This window comes from Falco peregrinus, chromosome 17 (assembly GCF_023634155.1).
Source record: "Falco peregrinus isolate bFalPer1 chromosome 17, bFalPer1.pri, whole genome shotgun sequence".
In the NCBI taxonomy this organism is placed as follows: domain Eukaryota; kingdom Metazoa; phylum Chordata; class Aves; order Falconiformes; family Falconidae; genus Falco; species Falco peregrinus.
The window spans coordinates 2,368,202-2,385,203 of record NC_073737.1 but is presented as its reverse complement, the minus strand read 5'-3'; the positions used below and the strand labels follow the sequence as shown (position 1 = coordinate 2,385,203).

General features: G+C 61.1%; 2 protein-coding genes across 10 annotated transcripts in view; both read right to left on the bottom strand.

Moving 5' to 3' along the window:
* Window positions 1–1,113, bottom strand: part of PPP3CC (protein phosphatase 3 catalytic subunit gamma) — a 36,084-nt gene extending 34,971 nt beyond the window's left edge. For all 4 annotated transcript variants that reach the window (XM_055820165.1, XM_055820167.1, XM_055820166.1 and 1 more), the window contains exon 1: window positions 901–1,113. In XM_055820165.1, coding sequence (XP_055676140.1) covers window positions 901–952 — 52 coding nt within the window. In that variant the 5' untranslated portion in view covers window positions 953–1,113. The remainder of the gene's footprint in view (window positions 1–900) is intronic.
* A 1,930-nt stretch (window positions 1,114–3,043) lies between these two features.
* Window positions 3,044–15,738, bottom strand: SLC39A14 (solute carrier family 39 member 14). Of its 6 annotated transcripts, none has more exons than XM_055820161.1 (9): window positions 15,682–15,738; window positions 11,686–11,961; window positions 11,412–11,598; window positions 10,515–10,684; window positions 8,163–8,285; window positions 7,887–8,072; window positions 7,427–7,634; window positions 6,723–6,907; window positions 3,044–6,335 (listed from the first exon to the last, which is right to left on the bottom strand). In XM_055820161.1, exons 2-9 carry the CDS (start codon window positions 11,944–11,946, stop codon window positions 6,189–6,191), a joined length of 1,467 nt encoding a protein of 488 aa, XP_055676136.1. In that variant the 5' UTR covers window positions 11,947–11,961; window positions 15,682–15,738; the 3' UTR covers window positions 3,044–6,188. The 6 variants fall into 6 exon arrangements, with proteins under 6 accessions (XP_055676136.1, XP_055676135.1, XP_055676137.1 ...); XM_055820160.1 differs by lacking the exon at window positions 15,682–15,738 and adding an exon at window positions 14,395–15,180; XM_055820162.1 differs by lacking the exon at window positions 15,682–15,738 and adding an exon at window positions 13,817–14,370.
* Between the last annotated feature and the right edge of the window lie 1,264 nt (window positions 15,739–17,002).

The following is a 17,002-nucleotide window of genomic DNA, read 5'->3' as shown; positions in this document are numbered from 1 at the left end:
GCATCGAAAGAGCGAACAGGGCTTTGGGGGAGGCAAGACACAGGCAGGGAGCTGCTGGGAGAAGGGCAGGGTGGGCTCCCCCCCCGCCCCAAAATAAACCCTCACGGATACATGCAAAGCAAAGCCAGGCTCCCCCCCCCCCCCCCCCCGACTCCTTCCACCCAAAGCACCCCAGGCTGGGGGGTGAGGACCTCATGGGTGTGAGGGAGCAGCATCCCTGCCTCCGTCGCCCCCCTCTCCCCCCCAAGCCCACCGCCCCCGCCCTCCTGCAGGTGCTGGGCTCTCCGCAGGATGGGTTTCCCGCCCCCCCCCTATGGCGGGGATGTCCGTCCCCCCCCCAGCCCCACCATCACCTGCAGGCTGCAGCCTCCTGCTCCCTGCGTGTCCGCAGCCCCGTGGGGCCGGGGGTGGGGGGCTGGGGTGGGGGGCTGGGGTGGAGGGGGTCCCCCAGCGCATCACCCCCCTCTCAGCAGGATTCCCCCTCCCCTCCCTGCACCCCCCCACCCTTGCTCTGCACCTGCCTGAGGACCTGCAGCACAGAAAGGAGGAGGCTGGCAGGATTGCTCAGCCTCACAAAGCAGGGGTGCACCCCCCCCCCCCCACCCAAAAACCCTGCCCCCCCCACCTGCCCTCACAGCAGGTGCCACCCCCGGCTCCCCTTAAAACACAGCCATGCCCCCCAAGGCAAAAGATGCCCCCCAACCCCTCCTACCACACAAGGGGCGCCCCCCCCCCCAAGGCTCCCCCCAAGGCGCGGCGCCCCCCCAGCACAGCCCCCCCCGCCGGTCCAGCCCCCCCCCCAAGGGCTCCCTCAGCCCGGGGACCCCCCCCGCGGGGTGTGTCCCCCCAGCGCGCCCCCCGCGCAGACAGGGGGCGCCCTCGCCGCCCCCGGCCCCTCACCCTTGACGATGCGCTCGGTGGTCGGCAGCTTGTTGTGGCCGCGCCCGGACATGGTGCCGGCCGCCGCAGCCGGGCCCGGCTCCCGGCCTCCCCCTCAAGGCGAGGGGGCGCAGCGGGGTGCTCCCGGCGTACGGAGCGGGCCCCGCTGGACGGGCTGGGTGATCCGCTGGCTGCCCCGGTGGCGGCGGCGGCTCCGCTGCCGCACCCCCCCCCCCCCCCGGCCCGCCGCCACCACCACCACCACCACCACCACCGCCACCACCACACCGCCCTCCTCCCTCTCTGTGTGTGTCCGTCCGTCTGTGTGTGTGTGTGTGTGTGTCTGTGCGTGTGCGTCCCCCGCGCGCGCGGCCACCGCGCACGCGCCGCCCCGCCCCGCCCCGCCGCGCACGCGCCTCAGCCCGCCGGGGGAGCGGGGCGGCGTCACGTGGGCGCCCGGCGTCACGTGGGCGCTCCCAGCCCCTTCCTGCCGCCATCTTGGCAGGGGCAGAGGTTGTTGCTAGGAGACGCGGGGGGGGGGGCGGGGGCAACATGGCGGGAGGCCTGTGTGGAGAAGGGTGCTATGCGCATCACCCTCTGCCTTCCCGGTCTGGTTCAGGGCCAGAAGAGGAAGCGGGGGAAGCCATACCACATAGCAATAAACCTCCGCTGCGCCCTTCCGGTAGAATGTGGTTGGGAAAAGCGTGCGCCCGGCATGCAGCTCGCGGTGCGTTGGGGCGCGGAGGCGTGCGTTAACGCTCCCACTGCAAAGAGCACTGATACGGAGAAATAGTGCAAAACAGGGACAATAAACATCGATTGTGGTGGTATACGTCCGCTCAAGGAGTGTAGGTATGGTGATTGGTCACACAACCATACAGTTTTAAGGAAATACCTACTCTTCTTCCTCTAACAAAGGGGCTATTTATAAAAAGGATGAGAAACATTCCAATGTTGTCTAGAGATCTCCTCGCTAAAGAAAACCAGATGATCGACAGGGACATGAATTAGCCGCAAACTTGCAAGACCACCACATTCCAGGCAAAGGACTGATAAGCTAATTAACATACGAAGCGAGAGTAGATGGGTTTAGGTAACAAATATGTATAGGCGTTAATTGAATATTCATTTGTTTTATTGTATAAATATGAGATGGTTCGTCACTTCAGGCACGCACGCTTGTGGTGGAGCGATCCCCCGTGAATCTGCGTGCAATAAACATACCTACTTTGTAACTTTCGAGTTACAGAGTTTAATTCCGTACGTCAGCACGAAGGGCTTGAGCTTGCCTGAGGGTGACCCCAGCCAACACGGCCTGCTGGGTTTAGCCTTTTCACTGAGGTGGGTAACAAACTTTGCAGGTATTCACCAAAACATGCAGATGTTGCAGCAAAATCAAGAGGCCACCCGAAGCCAAGATGCACAGGCCGGTAGCACTGCTGCCTGACAGCCGGCCTGGAAGCGCCGAGGAGGAGAGAAAGCATGTCAGATGCATGCTGCGACCTTTCTTCCTTAATAGAGCATTTATTTTTAAAAAATGCCGCAGACTTTCAAGATTTGTTTTCTCGAGCCACAACAGGGTTTCTAAAAATTGTGCTTGCTGCTTGGAGCTGGAAGCTTGATGGTAATTGTATATAAAAAGGCAAAGAAAGCAAAGCAGAAAAGCAAAGTATGCTTTTCCTTTTTTTTTTTTTTTTTTTTTTTTGCATGCAGGGTGGAGATGCAAGGACACAAATAACGCTGCTCTGAGTGAGGCTCCCTCGTGTGATCTGGAGAGGAATACAGCATCCCACAGCCTCGGTCTAAAACCTCAGCTTCCCTCCAGCCAAACGTCAATGCTTGGAAATACATTTAAAAAAAAAAAAAAAAAAATTAACAAGGGTTTTTCGACTCTTAAAGGCGACTCCTGGAGCTCTGTGCAAGGCGGGCAGGCGGGGGAGGGAGGGGGGGGCTGTCAGTACCGTCTTCTGTCAGGCGCGCCGCACTGCACAGCCCTGGAAATTGGGGCTGGAAAAACCGGATTGCATCACCCAGCCCTTCCAGCCTGGCTCAAACCCTTCCCCTTGGAAAAATCCTGAAGCAGCAGAGCTCCCACCCCTTCACACCCCAACCAGCTCTGGCCACGGGGAGGTTTCTGCTGCTGGAGCACGCCTGCGACCCTCCGTCATTACAGAATATATTTTATTTATGGAATTTTACAAATAACTTTACAATTCACATGACATAAGTTATGTTCTTTGTTTCAACGCGTATCTCTTACAACACCTGAGTTACTGAAATACTGAGATGGAACTTGAGCTTTGAACTGGACACAGGAGGGGAAACATGGATGAAAATCCGTAACAAGCTCAATTTGGGTTGCTTTCCCTCCTCGTCCTCCTGCCTGCCCCATCCCTTCCCCGAAGGCGGGTACCAGCCTGCCCGAGCCAGGGACAGCAGCTCTCTCCCACCGCTCCTTCAGCAGAGGGAGGGTCCCTCTCTGCGAGGAGCCTTGTTTCTCCGAGGGGCTTCACCCCCAAATTTCTGGGTTGCAGATTTCTCAAAGTCAACTCAGTTAGCAAGAAACAGGGTTAAACTCGAAACGAGAAGACAACGGACTCATGATACCCACCATGTGCTGGGGGGGCCTGTACCGGCTCCCAGGAAGCCAAGAGTCGGTCCTTGCCACACTTCCAGCTCTCGGGGACGCAGAGGACCTCCCAGGCACAGCCTGCAAATGCCTCACGGTCCCCAGGGGACAAATGACATGATTTCCCCTGCCCTTCACCTCCAACGCAGAGGCTTTTCCATCCGCCTGCACCGCTGAACTGCTCCTGCCAGCCCCGACTTGGCCCTGGCAGCGCTACGGCTGCCCTCTGCCCCGTGGACAGCCGCCAGCGACACGGTGTTTTCCAAATGCTTCCTTGAGAGAGAAGAGAGAGGGCACATATGCCATTCAAAGGACTCAATTTTTCCACATCAAGTCGGACGGGGCTGGCTGCAGCTCTCTCAAGCGGGGGAAGAGCGTTTCCGATACCACTCTCCTCCCAACTACTGAGAAATTAGCAGCAACCTAAAGCACGGGTAATGACTGCGAGGTGCTGCAGAGGTGGCTGGGTGCCCGAGCCAGGACAGACCATGCTGCTCCGAGGCGGCTCTGTCCCAGGGAGCAGCCGCAGAAGGAAAAGTGATTTACAACGACTGTCCGCACGAACAAGAGACGCTGCACGGGAAAAAGCAGAGCCCCGCTCTCCTTGAAGGCATCACCAACGGCAGCAAGCGGCCCGAAGACCATGTGGTACCTCTGGGTTGGAGAGTGCTCCCAAGAAGGCTCCCTGCTCCTCGACATGCTGAGATTTAACTTTCTGGGTGCAGGACAAAGCCAACAGCCTCCTGGGTGCCAAGGGGACAATGCCTGCCCTAGCCAAAGCCACCGAGAGCAGGGGTGCCAATCCAGGAGGATACTGGCAGTGCCACATCTCAACAGGCAGAGACCGAGGGACCCAGTGACAACTGTCAGGAGCCTAAGAGGAACATCATCCAGCTGGTACCTAAGGCAAATTAGGAACTACAGTGAGGTACTAGCAGCCAGCAATCAAACCAGGGTACAACGCTGCCGGATGGTGCTGAGCCTGCCCCAGGCTGTGCCGAGGACTGAGGTCCCTCGTTTCTCTTGCGATGGGCAGGAAGAACACCCGGCACACCCTCTGCTTTGCTTTCCAACAAGGGTGGAAGGCGTGGGGAGCCTCAGCTTCAGCCCCCAGTGGCGAGCAGCACCGAGCCGAGGTGGCAGGATGGCTGTCACCCCGTCACACACCGTCACGGCCACCTGCACAGGCAGGGAGTGAAGGAAAACACCCAGTGACAAGCCATCCCTGGCACGCACGCCAAAGCACTTCCCAAAGCCACCGGCACCCACTGCTTCATCCCAATCCAGTGCCAGCGCCACCAGGGTAAGCTGCCTGAATTGGCTCCCGTTTACCAGCATGGCCACAAACCCCCCCACCGCCAGGTGCAGGATAAGGCTTGGGGGGAGAAGAGGGTGCAAGGGAACCTCAAGCAACACAGGTGGGGCGGGCAACATTATCAATATGATAATAAGTCAATTCACCTAGTGAATCTGGGGAAAGCCAGCCCAGAAGCAGAGCCGTGAAGTGCCTGTAACACCCTTCTCTGACTACTCCCTAAGGCTGGAAACACACAACCTAAAGAGGTTCACAGTCTATTATTTTTTTTTCTTTAAAAAAAACAAAAAACAACCCACACCCCACCACCACCCTACCCTAAACCTCAGCAACTCAGCAGCATCAGTGTTTAAAAACCGGCGTCCCTTCTCAGGTGCCCAGGGTGAGCTTGGTCACAGCCTAAGGGCCGATCCCCTGGGCTGGGGAGCCTGTGGGTGGGCAGGGGCTCACCGTCCGGCTCTGCCCTTGCCCCACGTTGCCCTCATGCCCTTCTCGCCAGCGTTGCCATGTGGCTGCCCTCACAGGAGAAGGTTGGGGGCTTTTCCCCCCACCATACAGCAGCAGGGACCTAAGGGAGGTAAGGGCATCCTGCTAGCCTTCTCCCAGCCACTGCCCCACGCCAGCCTGTGTGTCAGTCCGACCCGCATGAGGCGTGGTTTGGTGTCCTCTGCTCCAAGCGCTGACACCCAGAATGTGCTTTTTAGAAAAAAAATAAACCAAACCCCTCTTCACCCTGCTGCTTCTCCCAGGGCATCGTTCAGGCTGACAAGGCAGAACAGGAGCAAAACCAGACGTGGCTCCAGAGACACGCTTCTGAAGTCAGCAGGGGTGATGCTCAAATCGTGAGTTGTGCTCCCCGAGCCTCCTCTTCCTCAGCAGCCCTCCATGCTTGGAGAGCACAGCTCTGAGGACTGGCTGGTAGGTAACTCTCCGAGAAGGGTCTGTCCCAGTCTGTCCCCATCACGCACCCCCTGCAAAGGGGTCAGGAGAGCGTCACATCCCATCGCACCGCTCCGAGCGCAAGGAGGGGAGCAACACGGCTAGAGGAGCTCCTGTCTCCTAACTCCATCCTTCCCAGGAGATGTGAGGAGGGAAGGGATATGACACTGGAAAAAGATCCTCTGGTCAGTTCGGTCCTACGGGAAAGGGGATTAAGTTCCCCTCAGCCTTAAACCAAAATAAAATTAAGTCTGTGGAATAGCTTTAAAAGCAATGCCTCTTCTGTAGTGTGATGTCAGTGCCCGCGAAGGTACCGTCATATGCTTGCAGCAGAAAAAGAAAAGAAAAAAGAAAAAAAAAAAATGCCCCTTCCCCCCCAAAAAAAAGAATGGAAAAACGGGAACATGGCTGCGAGCTGGGCTGGTCCTACCCTATCTGGATCTGGCCAGAGTACATGGTGAGCAGCACCATGATGGTGAACCCTGTCAGCAGCCCTGCGTTCTGGATGGCGAAGGTGATCAGCGTGCTGCCGTTCTGCTCGTCCTCCTGGCTGACCTCATTCATTTCGGGGAACTGCGGGGGAAGAGAAAGCGATGGCAGGGCTCAGCAACAGGAGCGGCTCTGTCCTTCCCCGCTACTTCCCACCTTGTGCCACTATCCCGGCAAATATTCACCACCCATCCCAGGGCTCTCAGCCAGGTCACCGCGCCACCAGCCCAGGAGGCAAAGCAAAGCGGAGATGAACACCGGCCACTACAGACAGCACTCGCATCTGCCAGGGGGACAGAGCAAACGTCCCCCTGCGCTCTCCATGCCTGCCTTGCCTCCAAGCTGAGGGCAAGCCAGAGCTCTTCCTAGCCAGGCCAAAAAAAAAAAAAAAAAAAAAAAAAAACCCAACAAAACAAAAACCTGGCAAGGTCCTGACCGCACACCCGGCAGCCCCCTGGGCTCAGCACTTACCATGTCAGCCAGCGCTATGTACAGAAACATCCCTCCAGCCAGAGCGAAGATCCAGTTGGCAGAGAAGTGGCTGCCAGCCACGATGCCAAAGGCCAAGCCCACGTAGCAGCAGCAGGCGGAGATGAAGTTGAAGAAGAGCGCTTGGCGGATGGTCATCCCGGCGTTCAGCAGGATAACGAAGTCCCCTGGGGGAGAAGAGGATGGGGAGGATGAGGAGGGAGGGGGCTGTCACTGGGCAGGCAGCAGCATCGGGCCAGCGCCGAGGTGCTTGTGTTCAGCGCTTGTTTTTGCCCAAGGTCAAGCGTGGGCTCCCCGTGCCCGCTGGAGCCGGGCGCTGACCACACCAGCTGCCTGCCAGCGCCTGGCCCTGCCTGCGCATAAATTTCAGACATTCAAACCCAAACCGCTGCCTGCCTCCCCCCTCCCAAACCAACGAGGTGTTGGGTTTTTTCTTCAGATGTCTCCATCTAAATTTAAATCTCAGACATCATATTACCTCGTTATTTTTAGAGCGGCGATTACTCAGTGTAGCTTACAGCCTTGCCTTGCCTTCCCCCCGCCCCCCCCCCCCCGCATCATTACTTTGTTTATTCCACCCCACATTTGCCTTTCTCTTGAGAAAAAACAGATAGGACGAGGAAAGCGGCAGGGTTAGCATTAAAGAGGGACAAGTTCTTTCTTGCTTTCCCCGAGGACTCACGTACCCAGCTCGTGTGGGAACTCCTCACAGAGGATGGCCACAGAGGTGCTGATCCCTTGGAAGACGGAGACGGTAAAGGAAGCCCCGATGGCCAACCCGTCGATGAAGTTGTGGAGGCCGTCGCTGAGGGTGATCATCCACGCCAGCGTGCCGATGTCGGAGTACCGCACCTCCTTCAGCCAGTAACACGCGCTCTGGGAGGCCTGCAGGTCCTGCCACAGCACCCCAGCTCAGCACCCAGACAGTCTGGGGGCATCACTGCTTCTTCCGCCGGTCAGGGGAACCCACCCTTCCACGCATTAAATCCACAAAAGGCTTGACCCGAGCCGTTCGCTTCCCACCACCCACAGAGGACAGAGGAGGGAGGTGAAATGGGCTTCAAAACTGCTCTTCTTCACTGACAGGCAAGTCAGTTTTTGTTTTCCCACGTGCCCGCCCGCAACCCCACAGGACGAGGTACTAACCTGGACAGACAGGGAGCCCACCACAACCTTCTCATCACCAGACGGGGTCTTGCACTCCAGCTCGCTGGTTATGTGTGGGATCATGTGGTCCAGGTCCCCGTTCTGCAGCTTCTCAGTGATGCCCTCCTCCTGGTCCTTCTTGGATGGCAGAGCCTCAGGGCCGTAGTGGCTGTGCCCATGGTGATGCTGCAGGACAGGGGGATTCATGGGTGTCAGCTGCCCCGCCATTTCTGCCATTCGCCCCCCGGCCCCCCAGCAGCCCCAGCTCAGCCTCACCTGGTCCTTCTGCTTTAGGAGCATCTTCAGGACCTTCTCTGTGAAGAAGAAGAGGTAGAAGCCTCCAAACACCACAGCGGATTTGGAAACGTAATAATCTTCTTGAGGGTTGAACCCAAACGCCTGCAGGCAACAGGGGACAAGTGACAGGCCTGAGGAGCAGTCTCTGGTAGCATGCCTGTCTGCCTCTGCCCTGGCACCTCTGGGGCAACATCGGTGCTTTCTAACCTCTCTCTAAGCAGCAGCTGCTTTGGGGACAAGCTCAGAAGATGCCTTCATGCACCTTTAATCTCCCTCAGTCCCCCAGCTGAGCCAGCTGTGTGCCAAGGCATTGGATCCACCACCCTGCACTGGAGCAGGGATGCTAAAAGCAGGCTTAGAAAGCCTTCGCTGTCTCAGCACAAAGGCCATCTGCCCTTAGGGCTGGAAAAGGCAATAAAATAGCACTCCTCTGCTTGAAGCAGACCGGAGGTCTCCCTGGAGCAATTCCCTTCCAAAGAGGGGTGAAATGCCAGCTCCAACTGCAGCCCCGATGGGCTTCCAGCCTCCCTACCTCGCTCTCGGCTCCCCTCCGACGCCGCCTTCCCCTTCTCCAGCCAGCGAGCGCCCAGAGAGAAACAGCCCCCGAGAGAGAGAAAAGGACAGACCCAACGGTCCTCACCCTACCTCGGGAATGAGCTGGAAGAGGGCGTTGGAGTAGAGAGTTCCAATCGCCAGAGCTATGAAGTAGAGGAGCAGCCGCTTGTAAAAGGTCTTCTTCATGAAGGGCACCACACTGGCTCCCACCAGCGAGCAGAGGGAGATGACGGTGACGCAGAGGAAACCGTAACCCCAGACTGCGGCGTGCGTGCCAAACCCACCCCGGGGGAATCGGATGAGGGGAGGTTGTCGGAGGGAAAGGAGATCAACGTGGGGAAGCAGAGGGAGGGGAAGAAATCCACACCAAAAGGAAAGAGAGAGGAGGGAGGGAGAAGGGGGGAGAGAAGAGGACATTCATTAGTGATTTCTTGTTCATCTGGCAGTGGTTCAAGAGCGGTGAACCTGGTGCTGAGTGGCTCTGGATATGGCTCTTTGGGAAGGGTTGGAGGGACAGCCCGCTGCGGGGCTCACACAAACTGGGAGAGCAGCCCTCCCTGGGAGCAGGCAGCTCTCTTGGTGCTGGGCTGGAGCTCAGTTTTGGCAGCCAGGCTGTTTCAGAGCCAGCACCCCAGCTCTGCTCCCTGAGCCCCGCAGGACATCAGGCTGCCATTCCAGTGCCACAGAGCGCCGAGGTCCCCCGAGCATCTCTCATACGCTCCATCCTCGTCCTGCAGCCCGGAGAGATGCGGCCGGTCCCCGCAAGCCATGCTGGGATGCTCCGACTGATGGCGAGGGTGGAGCGTACGTAAGGCATTTCAATTCCTGGCAGATCAGGAAATATAGGCGCTTGGTTTTTACGTTTGGCAAATAAAAGTCACAGTTCTGGAGCTGAAAAGGAGCCTGGAAAAAAAACATCCCTCCCCCACCACGGATGAGGTGTTTGCTGCCTGATGGCAAAGCAGGCAACACCGGAGAGGGGCAAAACTCAGAGGGAAGGTTGCACCTTAAACACTGGATTTTAAGGCTGGATGCGCCGGAGCTGGGATCCAGCTCATCATCTACCCAGGAGCCACAAGCGTTCTGCAAAGCCACCTGGACCAGGGAACCGAGGAGGCACACGTGTTTTGAAAACGTCCAATCTGAGAGCGTGTGGGTGTATTTATTCAACTCCGGAACTGTGCAATTACAACACAATTAATTTGCGATATATCGGTCGGTCCCATCAGAGCACCAGGAAACCTCGCGTAAGCCTAGACCCTTGCAGGAACATCAGCCTTGTAAATCAGGGGGGGAAATAAAAGGCAATTAAAACATTTGTAAAAGGTGGATGACTCAAGAGGAAACTGGTGCTTCTCTGGGCTGTTACACCGATACTTCCTCTGCCTCGCAGTTCTTTCCATCCAGCTCATGCCAGTGCCACATCTCAGTGGCCTCAGAGCACATCCCTCCAAGGGATAAACGCCCTTGCGAAGCAGACACAGCCCACGGGGCAGGAGCAAACAGCTTCTCCCAGCACCTTCCCAGACTTCAGACCTAACCAGCAGCACTGCAAGGACCCAGCAGGGCTGGAGGACACCTCCTCCCCGCACTGCCTGTGCACTCGAGAGGGTTTCCTGGTGCTCAAGAGGGGCGAGAAAAGCCCTGCAGAGCCCCTGAGACAAGCCCTCAGCCTCGGGTGGTGGAGGGGTCGGTACGATTCGGCAGGGTGGAGGCAGAGAGGGTGCCTGGAGAGCTGCCCTCGGAGATGGGAGAGGCAGGGACTTTCTACCGCACCTCTGGGATGAGCTGGAAGAGCGCGTTAGAGAGCAGCGTGCCGATGGAGAGCGCGATGAAAAACGTGAGGACCCGGCTGAAAAAGGCCTTCTCGGTACACGGTACGATGAAGACTCCGAGCAGGGAGGCCACGTTAATCATTGACACACTGAGAAAACCAAAGCCCCACACTGCGGAACGAGAAGAAACGAGGGCCAGACATTACCGAGGCTCTCGGCGCGGGGAGACGGGGAGGACCCCGAGACCCTGGATTCGGGCAGGTGGAAGAGGCTGGCTCCGGGTCTATGCCCCCACGCCGGGGCCGGCCTCGCGGCACCGGAGTGTCTCTCCCAGCGCTCTGGATGCTTCAACTACAACAAAAACCGTCATTTTTGTTGCAGGGCAGGTGGAAACGAAACCACCAGGTTCCTTGGAAGAGCCAGCCCCAGCCCCACGGCCTGGGAGAAGCCAGTGCTGTGCTCAGGACAGCTGATCCAAGACCTTGGGCATCGTCAGGACCTGGATGCATGGAAGCTCATTTAGCATCCGCTGGTGGCTGGAGGCCTGCAGGTCCCTAAACGTGCCAAGTCACCCTCTCGCACCCACGAGGGCTCGCAGGAAGGTGCCCCCTTTACCCAGCTATCCCGGCGAGCCGTGCCAGGCACAGCCCTGACCCGCAATGTGTGTAACTGGGGGGCAAAACCATGCTGCGAGCCCACAGCACAAAGTACGCCGAGGAAAACCCGTCAGGACTCCCTGCCGCTGCAGGCAAGCTGCCTCCTTTTGTCTCTGCCAGACCGCCTGTGTCCCAGAGCGGAGAACGGGAACTGGCTGTCCCGCAGGTCCTGGGGTGCCTCATGCCCCGAGCTCCGTGCCCAGGGACGGGCAGCGCTCATGCCCCCCCAGTTCCCCACTTACCTTCGGCCGAGCTGGGTCTGCTCTCCTCCGTCTGCTCGTTTTCCTCATTTTCCAGGTTCTCAGAGGCGCACGCCCTCGACTCCAGCTGCTGCAGGATGGTGGGGCAAAACTCCTTGAACTCGCTGTGCCCCACGGCGGAGCCCTCGCTCAGGTTGTGGATGGCAAAAAGCTCGACGGAGCTGAAGCACTGCGGAAGGGAAGACACAGGCACGTGCCTTGAGACTCCCGCAGCAACATGAGGAGGCTCTGGGGGTCTGCAGAGCCCCTGCCTTACCCGGGAGAGGTTCACATGCTGCTGCGGCGGCTGGGAGACGTTGGCGTGCCCCACTCCCACGTCCAGGCGGTTCAGCAGGGCCTTGAGCTGCTTCAGGCTCAGGGTTTCGCTCTCACCGTACCGCTGGAGGAGATCCTGCAGGAAGGAGGCTGCGGAGAGCGCCGGTCCCACGGCATCCCTGCCTGCCCAGACCCGTGGGCAGGGGAGAAGGCAGAGCAGCACGAGCAGGCAGCAGCCCCGGGAGTCTGTGCTGGGGGTCATGGTGTCTCAGGGATGCTGGAAGAGAAGCCAGGCGCTGCCGTTAGCTTCAGCATCCACAGCAGCTCTGACCACCGCTCTTCCACCCACGTCTCCATCAGGAGAGGGCAGGTTTCTTCCCCAGAGAGCCCCAGGCCCAGGAGGGACACAGCTTTGCGCAGAGCTGGGAGCACCCAGATCCCGAGGGGGGGACTCGGCACCTTCCCACAAGATCAGCTCCTTCTCCACCCTGAGCCAAACGCCCGGCACCACCTCCCCAAGCGCCCCGCTCCCCCGGCTCACCCTAGCCGTGTGCCGAGGGGTGGGGGGCTGCCGGAACGCGGCTCCCGGGGGCTCTCCAGCTCTGCAGCGCCTCGGGATCCCTGGGGAAGAGCAGCCAGTGGTCGGAAAGCAGGCAGCAGTGTGCAGGCAGGGCTGCAACGGGGATCCCAACGCGTGCCTCTGCCAGCGGCACAGCCAGCAAACCCCAGCAGCAAATACCAGCGCCAGCACCGAACCCAGCTCTCCGCGGGGCGAGGGAGTCACGCACCAGCCCCCCCCCCCCCCCCGCTAATGCCACGTTGGGTCCCCCTCATACCACGGAGGCTGGGACACGCACCCCTCAGGGACCTCTACCCACCCACGCTGGCGTTCGGAGAACACGGGAGCCCAAGGGCCAGAGGTGGCATTTTCATTAGGTTATATTTTAACTACGATAATTACAACGAACCGGTCCTTCCCAGCCACAACTGTAGATGCCTTTAGAGTATTTGCCTAGAATCAATCCTTGCCCTCTCCGCTCCTTTCATATAAGCCGAGAATCAATAAAAGTGGGGTGGTGGAGACCGGGGGAGCTGGGGTTCACCTGCCAGCACATGTTGGGGGCAAAGGAAGGGGCTCAGAGAGAGGGCGGGTGGCCAGGCACGACCTGCACGTCCACCCTGGGCACCACCCAAGAGGCTGGAGCGGGGCCCAGGCTGCCTTCCTGGAAAAGCTTCACGGAAAGGTGGATGGTGAATTTGGGATTCACAAGGACAAGCAGAAAATAAGTCGCTACCCACTGCTTCCATGCACCCGGCTGCCATCCTGTTCCCAGCCCGGGGCTCCACTTCTCTCCCAGGGGTTTGGGCACATGCTGCCTCGTGGTTTCCTCTTCCCAGAGGCTCCTTCGGGGTTTGCAGCCCCGGGATGGTTCCTGTCCCATTGCGCACGGGGCCCCATCCAGCCCAGTCTGCCCTGGCACAGGACCTGCCACCCCAGCCAAGCCATGCTCCCGCCGGCCACTCCGGCATCGCGCCACAATCAGCCTGTGCTGACGGTTTGCAGATTTCGGTCTCCTCCAAAAACAAGCCCAAGACATTTTTGAAGCCCGGCCAAACAATTGTTCTGAAAATAACCTGGGGCCGGGTTTGCAAGGCACGGGGCAGCAAGGCCAAGCACGGCGGGACCCCGTTTCCCCTCCAGGACACCCACATTCCCGCAGGTTTTACAAGCTTACCACCACTTTGCGAGCTTTGTTCTCCAGGAGAGCGCGCAGGCCTGGGAGGTTTTAGCTACCTCCTGCCAGAGCTTAGCTCGGATGCTTTGGCTTAACCCCTCCCCTCCCAAAACGGGGGGGGGGACACACACCTCATCTGGGGAGGTGCTGGCAACACCCTGCTCGGTGGGGGTACCCGAAGGACCTCTGCCTCTTCAGTACCCCCACAGCGAGAGCTGGACACCTTCCCCTGCCTCCCCCCTACCAGACCAGTCCTCCCTGGGCAGTGCCCCGTGGTCACAGCCACCAGCCCAGGTGGCCACGTGGGACATCTGGGTGGCTGGTGACTCCCACAAGGTACACAAGCGCTGGCACACAGCCTACGGTGGCAAAGGCCTGTCCCGGTGGCAACCGTACCCCAGGATGGGGATGTTGGGTGCCTTTCCCTCTCCGTGCTGGCTGAGCGCTCCCCACGTCCCTCGCCTTGTCGGGAGCCACCCTGCCCACAACACACCGATTATCACCGACCCGTGCCACGGCACGCAGCCCTCTCCAGTGCCGAAATCGCCCCTGGGGTTTCTCCCAAAAACCAGGCTGAGCCAGGTGCACCCAGGGTGGAAAACCGGACCTCAACTTTTACCCAGCTGCCAAACAAAAGGCAGGAAGCGGTTTGCAGGCAGAGCCGGGCAGGGGTTGGAATTGTACGGGCTCGCTGAGGGTTTAGGGCAGAAACAAGGTGGAGGAGCTGCCCCTTGGGAAAAGAAGGGCTCCAAGTGGAAAAATCCCGGGGGTTTCTGAGCCCCTGAACATCACAGGGAGCCCAAGGCAAGGCAGGAGGGTGCCAAACACACCCAAACGCCTGCAACCGGGGGGCAAAGGGGAGCTGCAGCAAACACCCCGGGCACACAAAGCCCTGCTGTGGTCTCTCCATCACTGCTGCCAGCCGAGCGTGACCCCGCGCCCCCACCAAAGCCCCCCGGCCTCCTGCCCACTACCTTCAAGGGCGTCCTCTTGCCGGCCACGGGACCTGCTCCTGGGGCCCCGAGAGCCGTGGTGCCGCGCACAGCCCAGCGCCTGACCTACTTTATCGCTCGCTGCCGCGCTGGGACAGGGCACAGGGAACAGACCTCTGCCACAGGAAGGGGATGCCCGGGCGGGCATCCCACGGGACGTGCCCTGGAGCGATGCCCAGCCGTATCGAGCGCGTAAAGGAGCTGCCCCGGCCAGGCAAAGCCCCCCTTCTTTCCCATCTTCCTTGGGTTGACTTCCCAGAGCTCATCGATCCCGGCTGCAAACCACCCCCCACCCCCCTCCAACCGGGAAGGTGACACCGGGAACAAGGAATGCTGGCAAAGCTGAGCACACGACCTCGGCGACGTCAGCCCCGCGCCAGACGCTTCCCGAAATCCCATGCATGGACAGCTCGGTGTCGCAAACCTGGAGGGGGGAGGAAAAACCCCAAAACCTCACCGGTCTGCCCCCCACCTCCTCCCGGGCGGTTTGCAGCCAGAGATCCCGACCTCCTGCCCGAGCAAAAGCCGCTCCACGTGTCTGGCAGCGCAGGCAGGAGCTGCCCGCTGGCAGGGAGAGTTTCCATGCCCTGGGGCACGTTGGCACCCGGGGGGACAACGACTACGACGACGACGACACAGCAGCATCCCCGCTCCCCCTGCCTGGCTCCAGTTCCTTGTCCTTTAATTTCCCCGACCCCCCTGCCCACAGGCCCTGGTGCAGGCAGGTGGGCAGCAAAACCAGCTACCAGGAGCTTCCCCGGCTATTCCACCCCACACAGCCCCCCAAGTCCTGTCCTGGGACCCCCTGCGTGACCTGCCTGCTGCTGCTCCCCCCAGCCCTGCCCCATCCAGACACCAGTCCCCATCCCACGGCTGCTCCCCAGCCCCTTTGCCACCTGCCCCAGCCCTGCCTGGACCCACAGCGAGTCCTGGTGGTGCCAGACCCCACAGCTGGGTCTCCCACCCCACAGTCCACCGTTGCCTGCACCCTCACTTGGTCCCAGGCCCCACAGGCAGGCCCAAAGCGAGCCCCATAGCTGCCCTCAGGCCTTAGGACCGGTCCTAGACACCGTCCTGGACCCCACAAGCCGGTCCCGGGCCCCACAGCCGGTCCCTGCATCTTTCCCTGCATCCCTCCCTGCATCCGCATCCCAGAGCTCGGGGCCCGCCCCGGCCCGGTTCCCCGCGGTGCCCCGGCCCCGTAGCCGGTTCCCGGCCCGCTCCCCACCCCGGCCCATCCCGGCCCACCCCGGCCCATCCCGGCCCTACCTCCTGCTCCCGCTCCCGCTCCCGCCGCCGCCCGGGCCGCCCGGTCCCGGCCGCGCAGGGCGCACGCTCGGCCGGCGGCACGGGGAGCGCTCCCATTGGCCGGCGGCACCCCTGGCCCCGCCCCCGCCTTGGCCCCGCCCCCACGCTGTGCAGCGCCGGGCACCGCGTCCGCCGCGTGGCACGGCCGGGGGGGCACCGGGCACCCCACGGACCCCCCACCCCTGGGGGCACCGGGCACCCCACGGACCCCCCACACCCCCTGGGGGCATCGGGCACCCCACGGACCCCCCACCCCTGGGGGCATCGGGCACCCCACGGACACCCCCCACCCCCTGGGGGCATCGGGCACCCCACGGACCCCCCACCCCTGGGGTCACCGGGCACCCCACGGACACCCCCCACCCCCTGGGGGCATCGGGCACCCCACGGACCCCCCACCCCTGGGGGCACCGGGCACCCCACGGACACCCCCCACAAACACCCCCTGGGGACATGGGACACCCCACGGACTCACACACACACACACCGGGGGCACAGGGCACCCCACAGACCCCCCAGATCCCTCGAGGGGACACAGGGCACCCCACAGACACCCCCCAAGCACCCCCTGGGGGCATAGGGTACACCACGGACCCCCCAAACACCAACTGGGGGCATGGAGCACCCCACAGACACCCCCCAAGCACCCCCTGGGGGCATAGGGTACACCACGGACCCCCCAAACACCAACTGGGGGCATGGAGCACCCCACAGACACCCCCCAAGCACCCCCTGGGGGCATAGGGTACACCACGGACCCCCCAAACACCAACTGGGGGCATGGAGCACCCCACAGACCCCCCCAGGGGACATGGGATACCCCACAGAGTCCCCCAAGCACCCCCTGGGGGCATAGGGTACACCACAGACGCCCCCAAACACCCTCTGGGGGCACAAGGTACCCCATGAACCCCCCCCAAACACCCCTTGGGGGCACCCCCCAGACCTCTCCCAGGTGGACCCTGTGGCCACTTCTCATGGGGTACAGGGTGCTGCACAGCCAGCCCCCCCCCCCCGCCAAGGACCCTGTGTGGGCATGGGGCACCCCAGAGACCCCACCCGAGGGGACACCCACGCCAGGAACCCTCCTGGAAGGGACCCAAGGGGCTCCAGGGGTGGGGGGCTGAGCCCGCCAGCCAAGGGCTGTCCCACTTCTCGCGGTGCCAAGGAGCTGGGAAGGACAAGGCAGCCTTTCTCCGCGCTGGCAGCAGCGATGGCGCGATATAAAACGCCGGCTGGTGGGAGGCCAGGCACACCGGGGGCCCAGCCGGGTGCCCCAAGC